The sequence below is a fragment of the Osmerus eperlanus genome, chromosome 7 (assembly GCF_963692335.1).
Source record: "Osmerus eperlanus chromosome 7, fOsmEpe2.1, whole genome shotgun sequence".
NCBI classification, from domain to species: Eukaryota; Metazoa; Chordata; class Actinopteri; order Osmeriformes; family Osmeridae; genus Osmerus; species Osmerus eperlanus.
In genome coordinates, this window is record NC_085024.1 from 18,884,535 (window position 1) to 18,898,555 (window position 14,021).

A 14,021-nucleotide genomic window follows, 5' to 3' on the forward strand; every position below is an offset into this window, starting at 1 on the left:
ACAAACCCCTCCCTCCTGCGATACTGCCCCTTCCCAGTATTGTCCTACCTCTTGTTTTGAACAATCGTGGGAATAAAGACATTCCCTTTGACAGTTACTGTTGCCTCTACCACACACACACACAATGTACACCGGTGTCAACGTATAATTATATTTTAATAGGGCATACCAAAATGTCACCTCCTTGTAACGGCTAGAAAGACAGCCAATAGTTGGCCAAGGCCAGGCTGGCTCTTTCCCTCAGCCAGGGAGCTGAAGAGTAGGGGCTATTTGTCCATTAACTTATTATCAGTTATTTATATCTGAGTATCTAACCAGCTCTTTCTCTGCTGCCTATTCCTGTCCTGTATCACTGTTTATGTACAAAGCAGAGCAGAAGAGCATGTTCAGGAGCTTTAGCAATCAGATCTTTCTGTGGAGTTTGGACTAAGACAAGTCATATCAGTCACATAAGCACTTGTTGACCTTTGCTCCCCCTCTACTCTTCTCTCCTCCTCCCTACACTCCCACCTCATTTGCAGTGTCCAGTGCATAGTCTTTAAGTTGACTAAACCATACAATTTCTTTAGTGTGGAGTGCATCAGGTACCTCGGTTAGTCAAATCTGATTGTTTTCTGTTCTAGAGTGATCTGGGGGGAGAAAAAAACACTTTCCAAGATCTGTGTGTGGAGGTTTTGTGACATCAACAGATGAACCATCTCCAAGTCCGCTGGCACAGTGTGGATGTCACCTCCCCTGTTCTGAAGGGATCAGGGAGGGAGGCTCAGACGCTGAAAGCGTCTGTGTCACTGCGTCTGTCCTTCAGCCCCCTCAGTCATTACGAATCAGGTTTTAGGGGCAGGAGTCGAAGGGTTAAGGATGGGTGAATCAGTGGTTGTGTGATGGATGGTCAGGGCAAGATTAGGGAGTAGGAGATTATGGAGAGTAGGGTTGAGGTTGGACTAGAGGGGTGTGTGCTCCAACCCCCCCCTGCCACCCTCCTCTTCTGTGATGACGCAGACCAGGTCCAGAGGTAAACATGTTATTGTGCTTCAGCAGAAGAGGCCAGGCTCTCTATACCTGCGTGACCAAGCAGCAGTCCAGCTCTGGCCAACACACACGCACGCACATGCAAAACACACAATCTCTCACGCACTGACCCTTGCAGTCACACTCGGCAGTACACACAGCCTCCCTCCCTCACACACACACACACACACACACACACCCTGGCAGACAAATACCCCCTACTGAGCAGGGCTCACGGTACCCACGCTGACACAGCCACTTCCGTCACGGAAAGCCCATTAAACATTTAGCAGTCGTTCCGTCCATTCAGTCAGTCATTCACTCCCTTACTTACTCTTTCTCATTGCCCTCTGTTGTCTCTCGAGCTGGTGAGGAAAGTTAGGCACGGTGTAATTAGAGGTGAGTGGAGAACAGCTCACTCCCACCTGTTGCTTTCTGTCAGGTCACATCTGACTGGCTACCTGTCACTCCAGGGGAGAGGACAACATTGAAGGAAGGTCGTAGGTCTCTAGTAGAGACTTAAGGCTATGGCAGGTAGGCAGGTAGGCTGCAGACAGTATGACAGTTGACTTTGGTGCCTTCTATGTGGGTGGTGAGTGTTTATGATGGTTTCGAGACGGTTTCTGTTTTCAGTGCATCTGTCCGATTGGACCCGATCCACTCAGGGCTCTATTAATAGAGCTGGTCTGACTCAGCCATGGGGGGTAGGAGGGTCACCAGGGGCATTGGAGGGTAGTTGGGGCACACACGCATACCCTGACTGATTTGATCCACCAACCTCCTGGCCGAACACTGCCCATGTGGATCCCCACCATGTGGTAGGTTAGACGGTGACCCTTGACCTATCTGAAGCTTGTTTGGCACAGACCTTTCAATGTGATAGGCAACACATGTATTCTTAAGCGGCAGAGGCATGGCTACGTTGAATCACTGTTGGCTGTACTGTAGGCTATGCTGTGGACTACTTTGCTGGTTTGGAATCTATTGTGGAGCCTGAGAGTCATGTGGTCAAACTACCATACAGACTGGCTGGTGGATCTGTCTGTCTGACTCAATAGGAAGGCTGCTTGCCCTTCCTGCTTCTAAGGTTGTGTGGGGGAACACGGGGCTGGGTGAAACCGACTGGTACACATACATACTGTGTACCAGTCTGGATGAAAGGGTTTTAGGTGTTGTGGAATGTCATGTCACAGGTCACAACCCAGACACCCCAAAATACTCAATCTAGTGGCCCAGCTTCACCTGCCCACTCCATACTCATTATAATACAAACATGTCCAAACGGTAGTTAATTTACACATTTATGTGAATGACTAGCAAACATATTATTACAGCCAATTCCTTTAACCCAGAATTGCTTCCTAGCGAAGGGAACCAGGACTGCTAGCTTGTACTTAAAGAGGACTAATTGCAATCGATGATTAGAACCGTAGGGAACGAGTTGAATGCTTTAAGACCTTTAACCTAGTTGGAAAATGTTCTTCAGAATATGACTGGCAGCTCAGGCCAATTGTAGAGGTTGAATCAGCCACAAAGTAGGTCTTGACTATTACTATCCACCTCCAACATTGGCGGGCTCGACACATCAAACAGTTGAAGGCGTGCCAGGTTGCTGTGTTTTAGTGGGAACACCCCCATCAATTTCTCTCTCTCATCCCCTCCCTTCTACCCAGTCTTTATTCCTCTCAACATACCTCCTGTTTCTATAACTCAGTGTCTTCTTCTCTTCATCTCGCTCCCTCTCTTTCACATTCTCTCTCAAGGCCTCCCTCTCTCTCTCCCTCCGTCCAATCCGTGTGTCCAACTTTGTCTCGGTGGCAGGGCTGCTCCCATTACCCTAACAGGGAATGAGAGAGGGGTCCACACCAGTGGAGGGGGAAGGGGGGGGGGTTCAGCTGTTGGCATTACACCCTCCCCCCTCCCTTCTCTCCATCATTCCCTCCCTCCATTCTTGTTTCTTAGAGACAGGGAGTGGGGCTGGTCTGTTGCCATGGCGATACCCTGATTGGCAGCTGGCAGCTGTATTTGGTCAGCTGTAGCAAGGGGTGGTGGTCTGCATAGCGGGTACCCGGTGGTCCCCTGGTGGTTCCCAGTTGTCTGCTGGTGCAGATGTTGACGAGGATATGTGGAAGCCCTCTGGTCTGACCGTTTGTCTGGTTATTGACTAGAAATGCACTGTAAATCGTGTTGGATTCGATCAAAGCAAGAGAGATGGGTAGTTCGCACTGAAAAGTGTCCATGCACCTGACTGTCCTTCCTCACCTCACCTCCTGGGTTTATTAATAAACTCAACCTGCCCTGCTACAGCCTGTACTAGGAGAGGGGAGGGGAAGGGAGGGGGGGTTGGGGGGGGGGGGGCAGAGAGCAGCAGAGGGTGAACACATGGGGGGAGAAGAGTGAGAGATGGGAAGAGAGGGATAGAATTTAGGGGAAGATAGTGACGGGGAACATAGGAGATAAAGTGATGGGAGAGACTGGTAAATGTCGGAGATGGGGGGGATTGAAAAAGAGTAAGAAAGGAGGAAAGTGGTGGGAAATCTAAAAAGAAAAAAAGAAAAAAAAAAAGAAAAAGAGGGTGAAGGGAGTGATAGGATGAAAGGGGGAGAAGGGGAGAAATAGAGATTGAAAGAGCGAAAGGGGAGAGGTAACAGGGGAGGGAGGGAGGGAGGGAGGGGAGAGAGAGAGCAGCATTGTGGGAAGGCTTGCTGATACAGCACTCGCTCCCAGGTTTATTTATAGAGACCTCACCGCCCAGCCCTTGGATACCAGCGGCCAATCAGAAGCCAGGGAGGGAGGGGGCCAATGGGAGAGCAGGAAGGGGGGTGTCACACTCAGGAAGTGCTGGATGTGTTCTGCTCAGCATTTAAAGGCACAGTGTGACATTTCTGCCAGGCGAGCGGAGAGGCGGATAGGCTGGCTGACTGCGTCATCTCTCTGCTAGAGAGGCCAGGGCAGAACAGGCTGCCTCACAACAACAGACTCAGTTATGCTAGATGTCTGTAGAATGTTCCTAATAACGTCTCCACAACTTCTGAATAACTTCAAAACGAAACCAATTTCATTGCAACCACCACGTCACCATGGATACTTCACAGAAATGGGTTGTTTTGGTTTGCACAGATATGAGAGAAATGCTCCATATATTTTGGGAAATGTATGTAAAACATATCACCAACACACTTTTTTTTCCCCAGCTTGAGGCTTGGTTGGAAGATTTGCTTGGATACAGGGAGTCAGGTGGCTGAGCGGTGAGGGAATCGGGCTAGTAATCCGAAGGTTGCCAGTTCGATTCCCAGTCATGCCAACTGACGCTGTGTCCTTGGGCAAGGCACTTCACCCTACTTGCCTCGGGGGAATGTCCCTGTACTTACTGTAAGTCGCTCTGGATAAGAGCGTCTGCTAAATGACTAAATGTACAGAGCTATACAATGAGCTGTATGAAAACAGACACTTTTCAGTCATGTCAAGGGGAACCCGAACCCAGGAGGGAAGACAGTATGATTGACCCAAAGTCTTAACATTATTAGTATGTTTGTTGGAACTTGAAGCTGAGTGGCAGGGCAGGTAGGGTGGGAGAGGAGTTAACCCTAAGCTTCTAGAGTCATGTGTAGTCCATTGTAGCATGATAACAAATAGGCACCATGCAGAGACCTGCTCCCTGTTTCTCAGCCCTGCAGCTCTGTCCCTCTCTGGGCTGTGCTCGTGACGGCTGAGACTGGGGACCAACCACAGCGAGGCAGACGCCAGCCCAGTCTCTCAGATGTCCGCTTAAAACCTATCGGATAAAACATACTTTATGATTCATTGGTTTTTGTAAAGCTCGTTCTCTTGTTGGTTGCGACCTGGAGAGTGGCATACTGTAATTTAACCTAGGAGGGCACAGAGTCTCACTCCTGCCTCTGCTGTAGTGCTGCTGGGACACACAGGAAAACGTACCTCTGAACACAGCACCCCCCCCCCCACCCAAACTTGCTGTCTGTCTCTTGCACTCTTTCTCTCACTCACTCACACAAACAGAAAGACCCCGTTGGTCATGTTGACCTTGGTGTTGACGGTGCCACAGGAAGCGCTTCAGTTGACACTTTCCCCACCTAAAGCTATAGCGTCTCACACACACACTCTCCTCCTTTGCGTGCGTCTGTTCCTGGATGTGTGTGGGTGTGTGGTGGGCTTGTCCGATTCCCCAACAGTTAAGGCCTGGTGCTCACGTCTGTGCCAGTGTGTTGGTATGTGTGACGCTATGGTGACATGGTCTTTTCTCCTAACCCCCCCCCCCCCCCCCCTCCTTTCTTTGTCCTGCAGGTGGAAGCAGCTCAGGATGCAAGCCCCCCTCCTCCTCCCTCTGCCAGCCTGCTGCCCTGGGCTTCTCCCCCGCTGAGCCAACCATGTCGAGCCAGCACTCACACCCCTCCTTCAGCAACATCCACTCCATGGCCGAGCAGCAGCAGGTAACACACACACATTCTCAGACACACACTCACACACTCTCACACTCTCACACTCATGCACTCACACACACGCACTCACACACGTACTCACACACACACACTCACACGCACTCACACACACGCACACACACACGCACACACGCACTCACACACGCACTCACACGCACTCACACACACTCACACGTACACTCACACACACGCACACAACCAGGAACTTGATTATGTAAATTATTAAATAGATCAAGGCCCTTAGTACAGTTTTTTTTTATTCGTCGGACAGCCACACTCTTTAATCTTTTCTATACCTGTTTTTCTGTTCCTTCTCTTGTGTCTGTTGGTTCTTCTATCTTCCTGTATCCCTCTCTCCACGTGTGTGTGTGTTCAGGTGCTGTCTGATATGACCATACTGCAGAGGAGGATTCCCCCTAGTTTTCGAGACCCGGCCAGCGCTCCACTGAGGAAGCTCTCTGTCGACCTCATCAAGACTTACAAGCACATCAATGAGGTGAGTGGCACCGTCTGCTACAAACACACACACAGTTTGCCCGCGCCCACATACACTGAAACGTGCATAAACGTCACAACTGGCGATATCACCACCGTGTCTCCAGACAGGCCAAGGCGTGTCACAACAAATCCGTTTCGACCATCGAATGCCCCGCCGCTGACTCCTCCCCCTCCTTTGTCCTTCCGTCTCCAGGTGTACTACACAAAGAAGAAGCGTCGCGCCCAGCAGGTTCCCCCGGAGGACTCGAGCACCAAGAAGGAGAGGAAGGTGTACAACGACGGCTACGATGACGACAACTACGACTACATCGTCAAGAACGGGGAGAAGTGGCTGGACCGCTACGAGATCGACTCGCTCATCGGCAAGGGCTCCTTCGGACAGGTGAGGGAGTGGGGGAGGAGGAGAGAAGAGGAAGAGTTGGGGCAGAGGAGGGTAAACGGAGGATGTGGGGGGGGGAGGAGGAGAGGAGGAACACAGGGAGGAGGTGGGAGGGGAAACGATAGATGGAGGGAGAAGAGTTGGAAGGCGAGGGCAAAGGGAGGAGGGTACTTCAAGGGGAGGAAAGGGGGGAGGAAGGCGAGATTCAAGGGAGGAAAACAAAGGAGTTGTCGTGACCTTTGCCCCTCCCTCTGGCGTGCGTGTAGGTGGTCAAGGCGTACGACCACCATGAACAGGAGTGGGTGGCCATCAAGATCATCAAGAACAAGAAGGCCTTCCTCAACCAGGCGCAGATCGAACTACGACTACTGGAGCTCATGAACAAGCACGACACAGAGATGAAGTACTATATAGGTTGGTACACAGACATGAAGTACTATATAGATGGGTACCACACGTACATTCACACTGCTAACTGGGATAGAAATAGATTGATTTGAAGATGTCAATTACTTATATCGATTACAAGAGATTTTTGTATTTCTGTTTTATTAAAGGCATGGTCATATATAAGGACAGTGTTTGCACAATACATGTATCTTTTCAATTATATAGCATACGGAGAACAAAGTATAGTCAAGGCTCAACGTGTGTCCATGTCTGGTAACGTGCTGATGACAAAAACAGGCCACATTGTCCCCACATGCGTGTACACATACATACAGACACACACAGGTTGCACATGCACCTCCATAAATACACCCATTTACACAGTCCTGTGTGAGAAGCCTAAGGTTTGACACAGCCCCGTGGCAGAGTGTAGCAACAGCACCAGTGTTGGTTGGTGTGTCTGATGTGAGCTAGATCCTATTGGGTGAGTTTGACGTGGCTCCGCTCCATATTTAACTCTGCTAATATAGGCCAGCGCCCCAGTTCTCATATAGCTCTCCTATCACCGCCCTCATATAGCATCAGCCCTCCACACACACACTCAGACACAGATTCACTTGACAGCACTGCTTTCATTGAACTGCACCTGCTGCGAAGGAAACAAACAAACGGTTATTTTCCTAACCCTGTGCAGAATCAACCAAACCAAATGACTTATCCTGCGCCTGCGCCTTTTCTCCGCCTGTCTTTGTCCCCATCTTTCACCCCTCCTTTTCCTCCCCCCCCCCCCCAACCTTTCTTCCATTTCCAGTTCACCTGAAGAGGCACTTCATGTTCCGTAACCACCTGTGCCTGGTGTTTGAGCTCCTGTCCTACAACCTTTACGACCTCCTGAGGAACACCAACTTCCGGGGCGTGTCTCTCAACCTGACCAGGAAGTTCGCCCAGCAGCTGTGCACGGCGCTACTGTTCCTGGCCACGCCCGAGCTCAGCATCATCCACTGTGACCTGAAGCCCGAGAACATCCTGCTCTGCAACCCCAAACGCAGCGCCATCAAGATCGTCGACTTTGGCAGCTCTTGTCAGCTGGGACAGAGGGTGAGGGGTGACACGCGCACAAACACACACAGAAATGCACAAGCACTGGGTGTGTTTTGACAGGACGAGTACAAGCATGCACATACAGGTTTAAATGTTAACTAAACGTTGCTTAAGAAATGTTTGGAATATATATGGTGAATATACCCTGAAAGCTCTTGTTCTCCTCATGGATGTCAAAGGGAAGGAAGGAGCGAACAGAGTAATCCACGTCCGTGTATCGGATGCCTGTGCACAAGTGTATGCTCCGGGTAGAGACGAGGGAACAAGACGTGCCGGGTTTGTCTCCCAGGGCGGCCAGTTAGATTATGGATTGTCTACTGTACCAGCTAGATGCTGAACACTGTATCTTGCGGTACACACCCTGGGTTGCATGCAGCCACAGAGCTCTGCTGCACCCTGACTCAGTCGCACAGCTGAGCTCCACTGCCCCTGTGAGGCAGTGAGGTGGAACTGCACCAGTGGTTCAGATGACTTTGCCTTGCTGTAGCCAGCTAACAAGAAACCAATCTCCTTCTCCCTATTTTCTATTTTCCCCTCTCCACTCTTTGATCGTCCTGTCACTAATCTGCCCTTCATATTTCACCCACTCCTCCCTGCTCAACCCACTTCTCCCCTCAGATCTACCAGTACATCCAGAGCAGGTTCTACCGTTCCCCGGAGGTGCTGCTTGGGATGCCCTACGACCTGGCCATCGACATGTGGTCCCTGGGCTGCATCCTGGTGGAGATGCATACTGGGGAACCTCTCTTCAGTGGCTCCAATGAGGTACACACAGACATAGTCATACACACAGACATACACACACATATAGGGAGTCAGGTGGCTGAGCAGTTAGGGAGTCGGGCTAGTAATCAGAAGGTTGCCGGTTCAATTCCCGGCCGTGCAAAATGCCATTGTGCCCTCCATCTACATAATGGGGTCCATCAAATACAAACTCGGACACACCCTGAGACAAGCATGGCTAACCCGCTCCCCCCCCCCCTCCTCAGGTGGACCAGATGAACAAGATCGTGGAGGTTCTGGGGGTCCCTCCGAGCCACATGCTGGACCAGGCCCCCAAGGCCAGGAAGTACTTTGACAAGCTCTCAGATGGCCTGTGGACTGTCAAGAAGAACAAGGACATTAAGAAGGTACTTTATCCCTCGCCTGCAGTGAGTACACTTCTCTTACTACACCCGACTCACCCGCCATACTCACCCGCCATACTCACCCGCCATACTCACCCATACTCACCCGCCATACTCACCCATACTCACCCGCCCCATACTCGTGCTCGATCTCACCGCAACACAGGCTTTTGCACTTACCTCGTACCCATCGCCCCTTACCCTTGCCCTACGTGAGTACACTTCTTTTACCACACCTGACTCCCCCACTCCTCATCCCCTCCTCATTGTCACTTCCTACACTCATCTGTCATCCGGCCTAGCCCCGCCCCCCACGACATGGAGAGACGAGGGGGCGGAGTGAGATAAAGGTGACTAAAATAGTGTTAATTAAAATGGAGGGATGGGGGATGGGTGAAAATGCAATGAGGGAAGATAACTTCCCAGGATTAGAGGGAAGGTAGGATCAAGTCACTTCGTCCAAGTATGGCTTTGCCACCATGGTTTAAAACTCACTCCCTCTCTCCTCAGCCCAATCCCTCCTTTCCTCCCTATTGTCTTCACCAAATCTGAATGATCTGATGTAATTAGTAATGATACAATCCATCCATCCTCAAGACTATACATACAGCTGAACCTACCATCAACCATTTCGTCATTATACAATTTGCATGTGGATTGGACCAAAACGAGGAGAAAACTCAACCAAATTTGTTTTTTCTTCTGTTCCTCTTTCCTCGCATCCCCTCCACCCTTGCAGGAGTACAAGCCTCCGGCCACACGGCGTCTCCATGAGATCCTGGGGGTGGAGACAGGCGGTCCAGGGGGGCGGAGGGCGGGTGAGCCAGGCCACGCCCCCTGTGACTACCTGAAGTTCAAGGACCTGATCCTGCGCATGTTGGACTACGACCCCAAGACGCGCATCACGCCCTTCTACGCCCTGCAGCACAACTTCTTCAAGAAGACCACGGACGAAGGCACCAACACCAGCAGCTCCACCTCCACCAGCCCTGCCATGGACCACTCCCACTCCACCTCCACCACCTCTTCTGTCTCCAGCTCTGGTACACACACATACACACACACACACATACATACATATATATATATTTATATAATGTGGAAGGGAGATGTATAAGTGTATTTGCATGCAGACATACATACACACACTCAATCACACACCAATGCAGACCATAGAAACAGGCTCCTACAGCCTTGACGTCACCACGGCAACGGCTCAGCAGCATCAGCATCACCGTCTTTGCTACAACTCTTGGTCACCATGGCAACAGCTGACAGTCACTATAGCGGCAGTGTTCAGCAACAGGGTCTTTAGCTGCTCATCTTTCCTCTGATCTTAAATCCTTCACTGACACTCCTTTGCAAAGGAAAATACAGAAATTACACACCAATATATACGCACACTTTACATACCCTGGAGGTGGTTACCAAGACATTTGTTCTTTGTCTCATTTGCATTAGTACTTGCAGCTGCACTGTTTGTAAGGTTTATGGACTCATTTTCCTTACAAAACAGAACCCAAACAACACTCAGTAGTAAAGAGATGTACCAACCAGGTTTCTTTCATTTATTTATAATTTTGTTTGTAATTTTTGGTTTCCAGGTGGATCCAGCGGTTCTTCCAATGACAACCGGAACTACCGGTACAGTAACCGGTACTACAACAGTGCCGTTACTCACTCCGATTACGAGATGCAGAGTCCACAGGTGAGACTCGGGGCGTCCTCACCGGTATTAATTACACTCCAAAGTCCCCTTAAAGGAACTGACAAAACCATCCTGCAGAGCATCTAAGTGTTCCTAACCATGGTTCTTCCTCCCCCTTCCTCCTATCTCCCCCCCCCCTCCCCCCCTCCTATCCTCCCCCTTCCTCCCTCCCCCTTCCACCCCCCCCTCCTCCTCCTATCCCCCGCCCCTTTCCTACCCCTCCTCCTATCCTCCCCCCTCCTCCTATCCTCCCCCCTCCTCCTATCCTCCAGGCTCCGTCTCAGCAGCAGCTGCGTCTGTGGCCAGGTGGAGTAGGGGAGGGTGGAGGTCTGGGAGGAGGCGACCCCCCCTACCCCCAGCTGCTGCTCCACAAGCCCGCCGCCACGCAGCACCAGCGCCACTTCCTGGGCGGGGGAGGAGGGGGCGGGGGCATGAATGAACCGCACCACCCGCACCCCATCTACGGCGGCGGTCACCACGGCAACGGGCGGGGCCTACGGCAGCAGCAGGGTGTGGCGCAGGTCGGCGGGGCATCGCAGGCACCGGGCTCCTCCCCCCAGACGCAGGACAGCGTAGAGCTTAGTGTGCATCACCACCACCTGGGCCCGTCTTCCCTGCTGGACTCCAGCCAGTACCTGGGCCTGTCTGCCTTTCGGACTAGGACGGTCCTGGCCCCCCAGGCCGGCCCGGCCACAGCCCCCCCCACCGCCTCTCAGGACAGCATGGCTGCCTCCAGCCTGGGCTACATCCCCCCCTGTTACCCCGGCAACAACAATAACAACCCCCCAACGGCGCGGGGAGGGGGAGGGGGCCGGCCAGACTCTGACGAGTCGGCCATGATGGGCGTGTGTGGCAGTGGGGGGGGCAGCGGGCAGAACCCTGCCAACTCTTGATAAATGTTGAACAAATTCCAAAAGCCATACGATTTTAACGACAACAACATAACGATTACAAACACGCATACACGTCGCATACACGTCACACATATTCGAGTTTAAAACACACAGCCACACACACACACCCACAGAGTTACAGAGACAAACTTGTGAGATATCCGAGGGTTAGTTCTGTTTTGCATGGGAGAAGGTCGAGGGAGGAAGGTGTGGGATGGATCTGATCTGACACCATTTTTAACCCTTTTTTTTCCACTTTCCAACTCGTTTTTTTTTTTTTTTTTTTTTTTTTTTTTTTTGAAGGAAAGGAACAGGGTGAGTGTAGTTGGAATCGAAAGTTTCAGACAAGTTTGTTATTATTATTATTGTTATTATTCTATTATTTGATTTCATGTGATTTGAGCAGAGGTTTGCAGCGAGATTAGTGTTGTTGTGGATTGATGTTTGGAGATGTTGAAGGTAGATGTGGGGCTGGGAAAAGGAACGATGAATGCAAAGAAAAAAAACCTTACGCTATTTTCTAAAATATTTTTTCTTTTTGAATTTTGTTTGTTTTGATTTCCTAAAGTCTAGGTTTAATTGTAAAATTTTAATTTATTAAAAATCACTACATGAGGAGGTAAGTGGGAGATGAGAAGAAAGCTAAATTGAGGAGTGGGTTATTTTTGTTCTGGAATTATTTATTCATTTTTTTTTCTTTTCATTTTATTTATTCTGGTTTGTTTTTTTATTTGCTGAGAGACAGAGAAGACACGCAACAACAAGTAAACAAACTGAAGTTTCTTCGTTTGATTTTTAGTTTCCGTAGATCTCACTCCCCAACGCACGCGCACACACACACCAACACACAGACATACTTTTGTTACATTGTTTATTTTTATTTTTTATGTTTCCAACCTTCTCTGGCTTGACACACTGGCTTCTATATCTGAAACTCTGAGATGGATCCTAGAGCTCAGCTCAGCTGAGGCCCGGAGCCGGGGAACACAGAGACCCTGAGGGCCGAGGCTGTGGAGCAGAGGGACACACACACTCAACACCCACGAAAGGAGAACAACTCAACATGTTTGCCAGAAGGAAAACCAAAATGCTTCCCTGTTGTTTGTTTAAATAGTCTGCCTTCTACTTCACCATCTCACCAGACTCTTTCACTCTCCTCTTCCTCTTTTTCGCTCTTTCTCTTTTCTTACTCTCTTTTCGTTTTTGAACAGTAACCCACGGAAACGTAACAGGACTTTTGGGTTGGATGAAGTCTGGATATGCTAAGCCAAATGTCACCCTCCCCTCCCCCCTTTCTCTCTTTTACTCTATCCGTCTGGCTCTGTTGCTCTCTGCTCCCCCCAGTGTTCTGTTGGAGGGAAGGAGGGAGGAGGGGAGAGGACAGAAGGGAGTAGAACACTATTCTGAAGGGATGCTCCCGTGCCCTCCCTCATCCCCAATGCCACCTTGACTGACTGACTTCTCCTCCGTCTCTTTCTCTCCTGTCTTTTTTCTCCCCTTCCCTCCTTCACGACACTCTGTGAGTGCTGTTTGCCATCAAGTCAACAAGTGAACTACTACTCTCTCGGCTGCTATCTCCACTCTCAACCATGTTCGGATTGCTGCTAAAGAAAACAGACAGATGAATAAATAAATAAATAAAAATGAATAAACTTTTTAACCCTACTGCTTCAGAAAAAAGGAAAAATAAACCACTGCATCTCATGTATTTATTACTATTTAACAAGAAAAAACTAGAAAAAATGAACCTGTTTTCTGCTGTTTTTTGTTTGGTTGCCTTCTTCCTATAGGGGAGCTGGGCGCTGTCTGATGATGTAACAGAAACAGGATTGGTGGCGGTGAACTTTGACCCCTGGTCAGACTGCTACTGGGGGTGGGACGGGGGGTTGATGGGAGTTGGGTTCAGAATAAAGTTGGATATATAAGAATAAAGAGTATACTTTTGCACACCAAGGTCAAATGCAAATCACAGCTTTTTGCTTTTTTCCATCTTTCATCCCACAGAGCAACACAAACACACACACACAGGATCACCAAGTCAGGCAGACTATAGGACTCAGATGTCAGACTAGGCACAGAGGGAACCCTGAATCTGAGATTTGCGTTTGACCTCCAGTTACAGAATCTCCTTCTTTGTGCCTGATTAGAGTTTATGTTTATGTAACTGTAGTGGTGTCCTGTCATTAAAAATGAGTTACACCTGTATGATCTGTACACACCTGGACCATGTCACAGCACCTTATATACATACAATTACATTAAGCAGACGCTCTTATCCAGAGCGACTTACAGTAAGTACATTCCCCTGAGGTAAGTAGGGTGAAGTGCCTTACCCAGGGACACAACGTCATTTGTCACGGCCGGGAATAGAACCGGCAACCTTCTGAATTGCCTAACCGCTCAGCCATCTGACTCCCCTCTTATATCTTACCACACATCAGGCCGTCCTTTTTTTCCTTG

The 14,021-nt window shown here is 49.9% G+C and overlaps 1 protein-coding gene across 5 annotated transcripts in view; it reads left to right on the plus strand.

The window, feature by feature from the left end:
- dyrk1b (dual-specificity tyrosine-(Y)-phosphorylation regulated kinase 1B) overlaps positions 1-13,766 on the plus strand; it is a 31,248-nt gene extending 17,482 nt beyond the window's left edge. For 3 of the 5 annotated variants that reach the window (XM_062465554.1, XM_062465551.1, XM_062465552.1), the window contains exons 2-11: positions 5,311-5,456; positions 5,842-5,961; positions 6,157-6,345; positions 6,609-6,756; positions 7,544-7,830; positions 8,452-8,598; positions 8,823-8,984; positions 9,700-10,003; positions 10,565-10,668; positions 10,941-13,766. In XM_062465554.1, the coding sequence (XP_062321538.1) occupies positions 5,394-5,456; positions 5,842-5,961; positions 6,157-6,345; positions 6,609-6,756; positions 7,544-7,830; positions 8,452-8,598; positions 8,823-8,984; positions 9,700-10,003; positions 10,565-10,668; positions 10,941-11,561 (2,145 nt within the window). In that variant the 5' untranslated portion in view covers positions 5,311-5,393 and the 3' untranslated portion in view covers positions 11,562-13,766. The remainder of the gene's footprint in view (positions 1-5,310; positions 5,457-5,841; positions 5,962-6,156; positions 6,346-6,608; positions 6,757-7,543; positions 7,831-8,451; positions 8,599-8,822; positions 8,985-9,699; positions 10,004-10,564; positions 10,669-10,940) is intronic. The other 2 variants (XM_062465553.1, XM_062465555.1) reach the window with 1 other exon arrangement.
- The last annotated feature ends 255 nt before the right edge of the window (positions 13,767-14,021 follow it).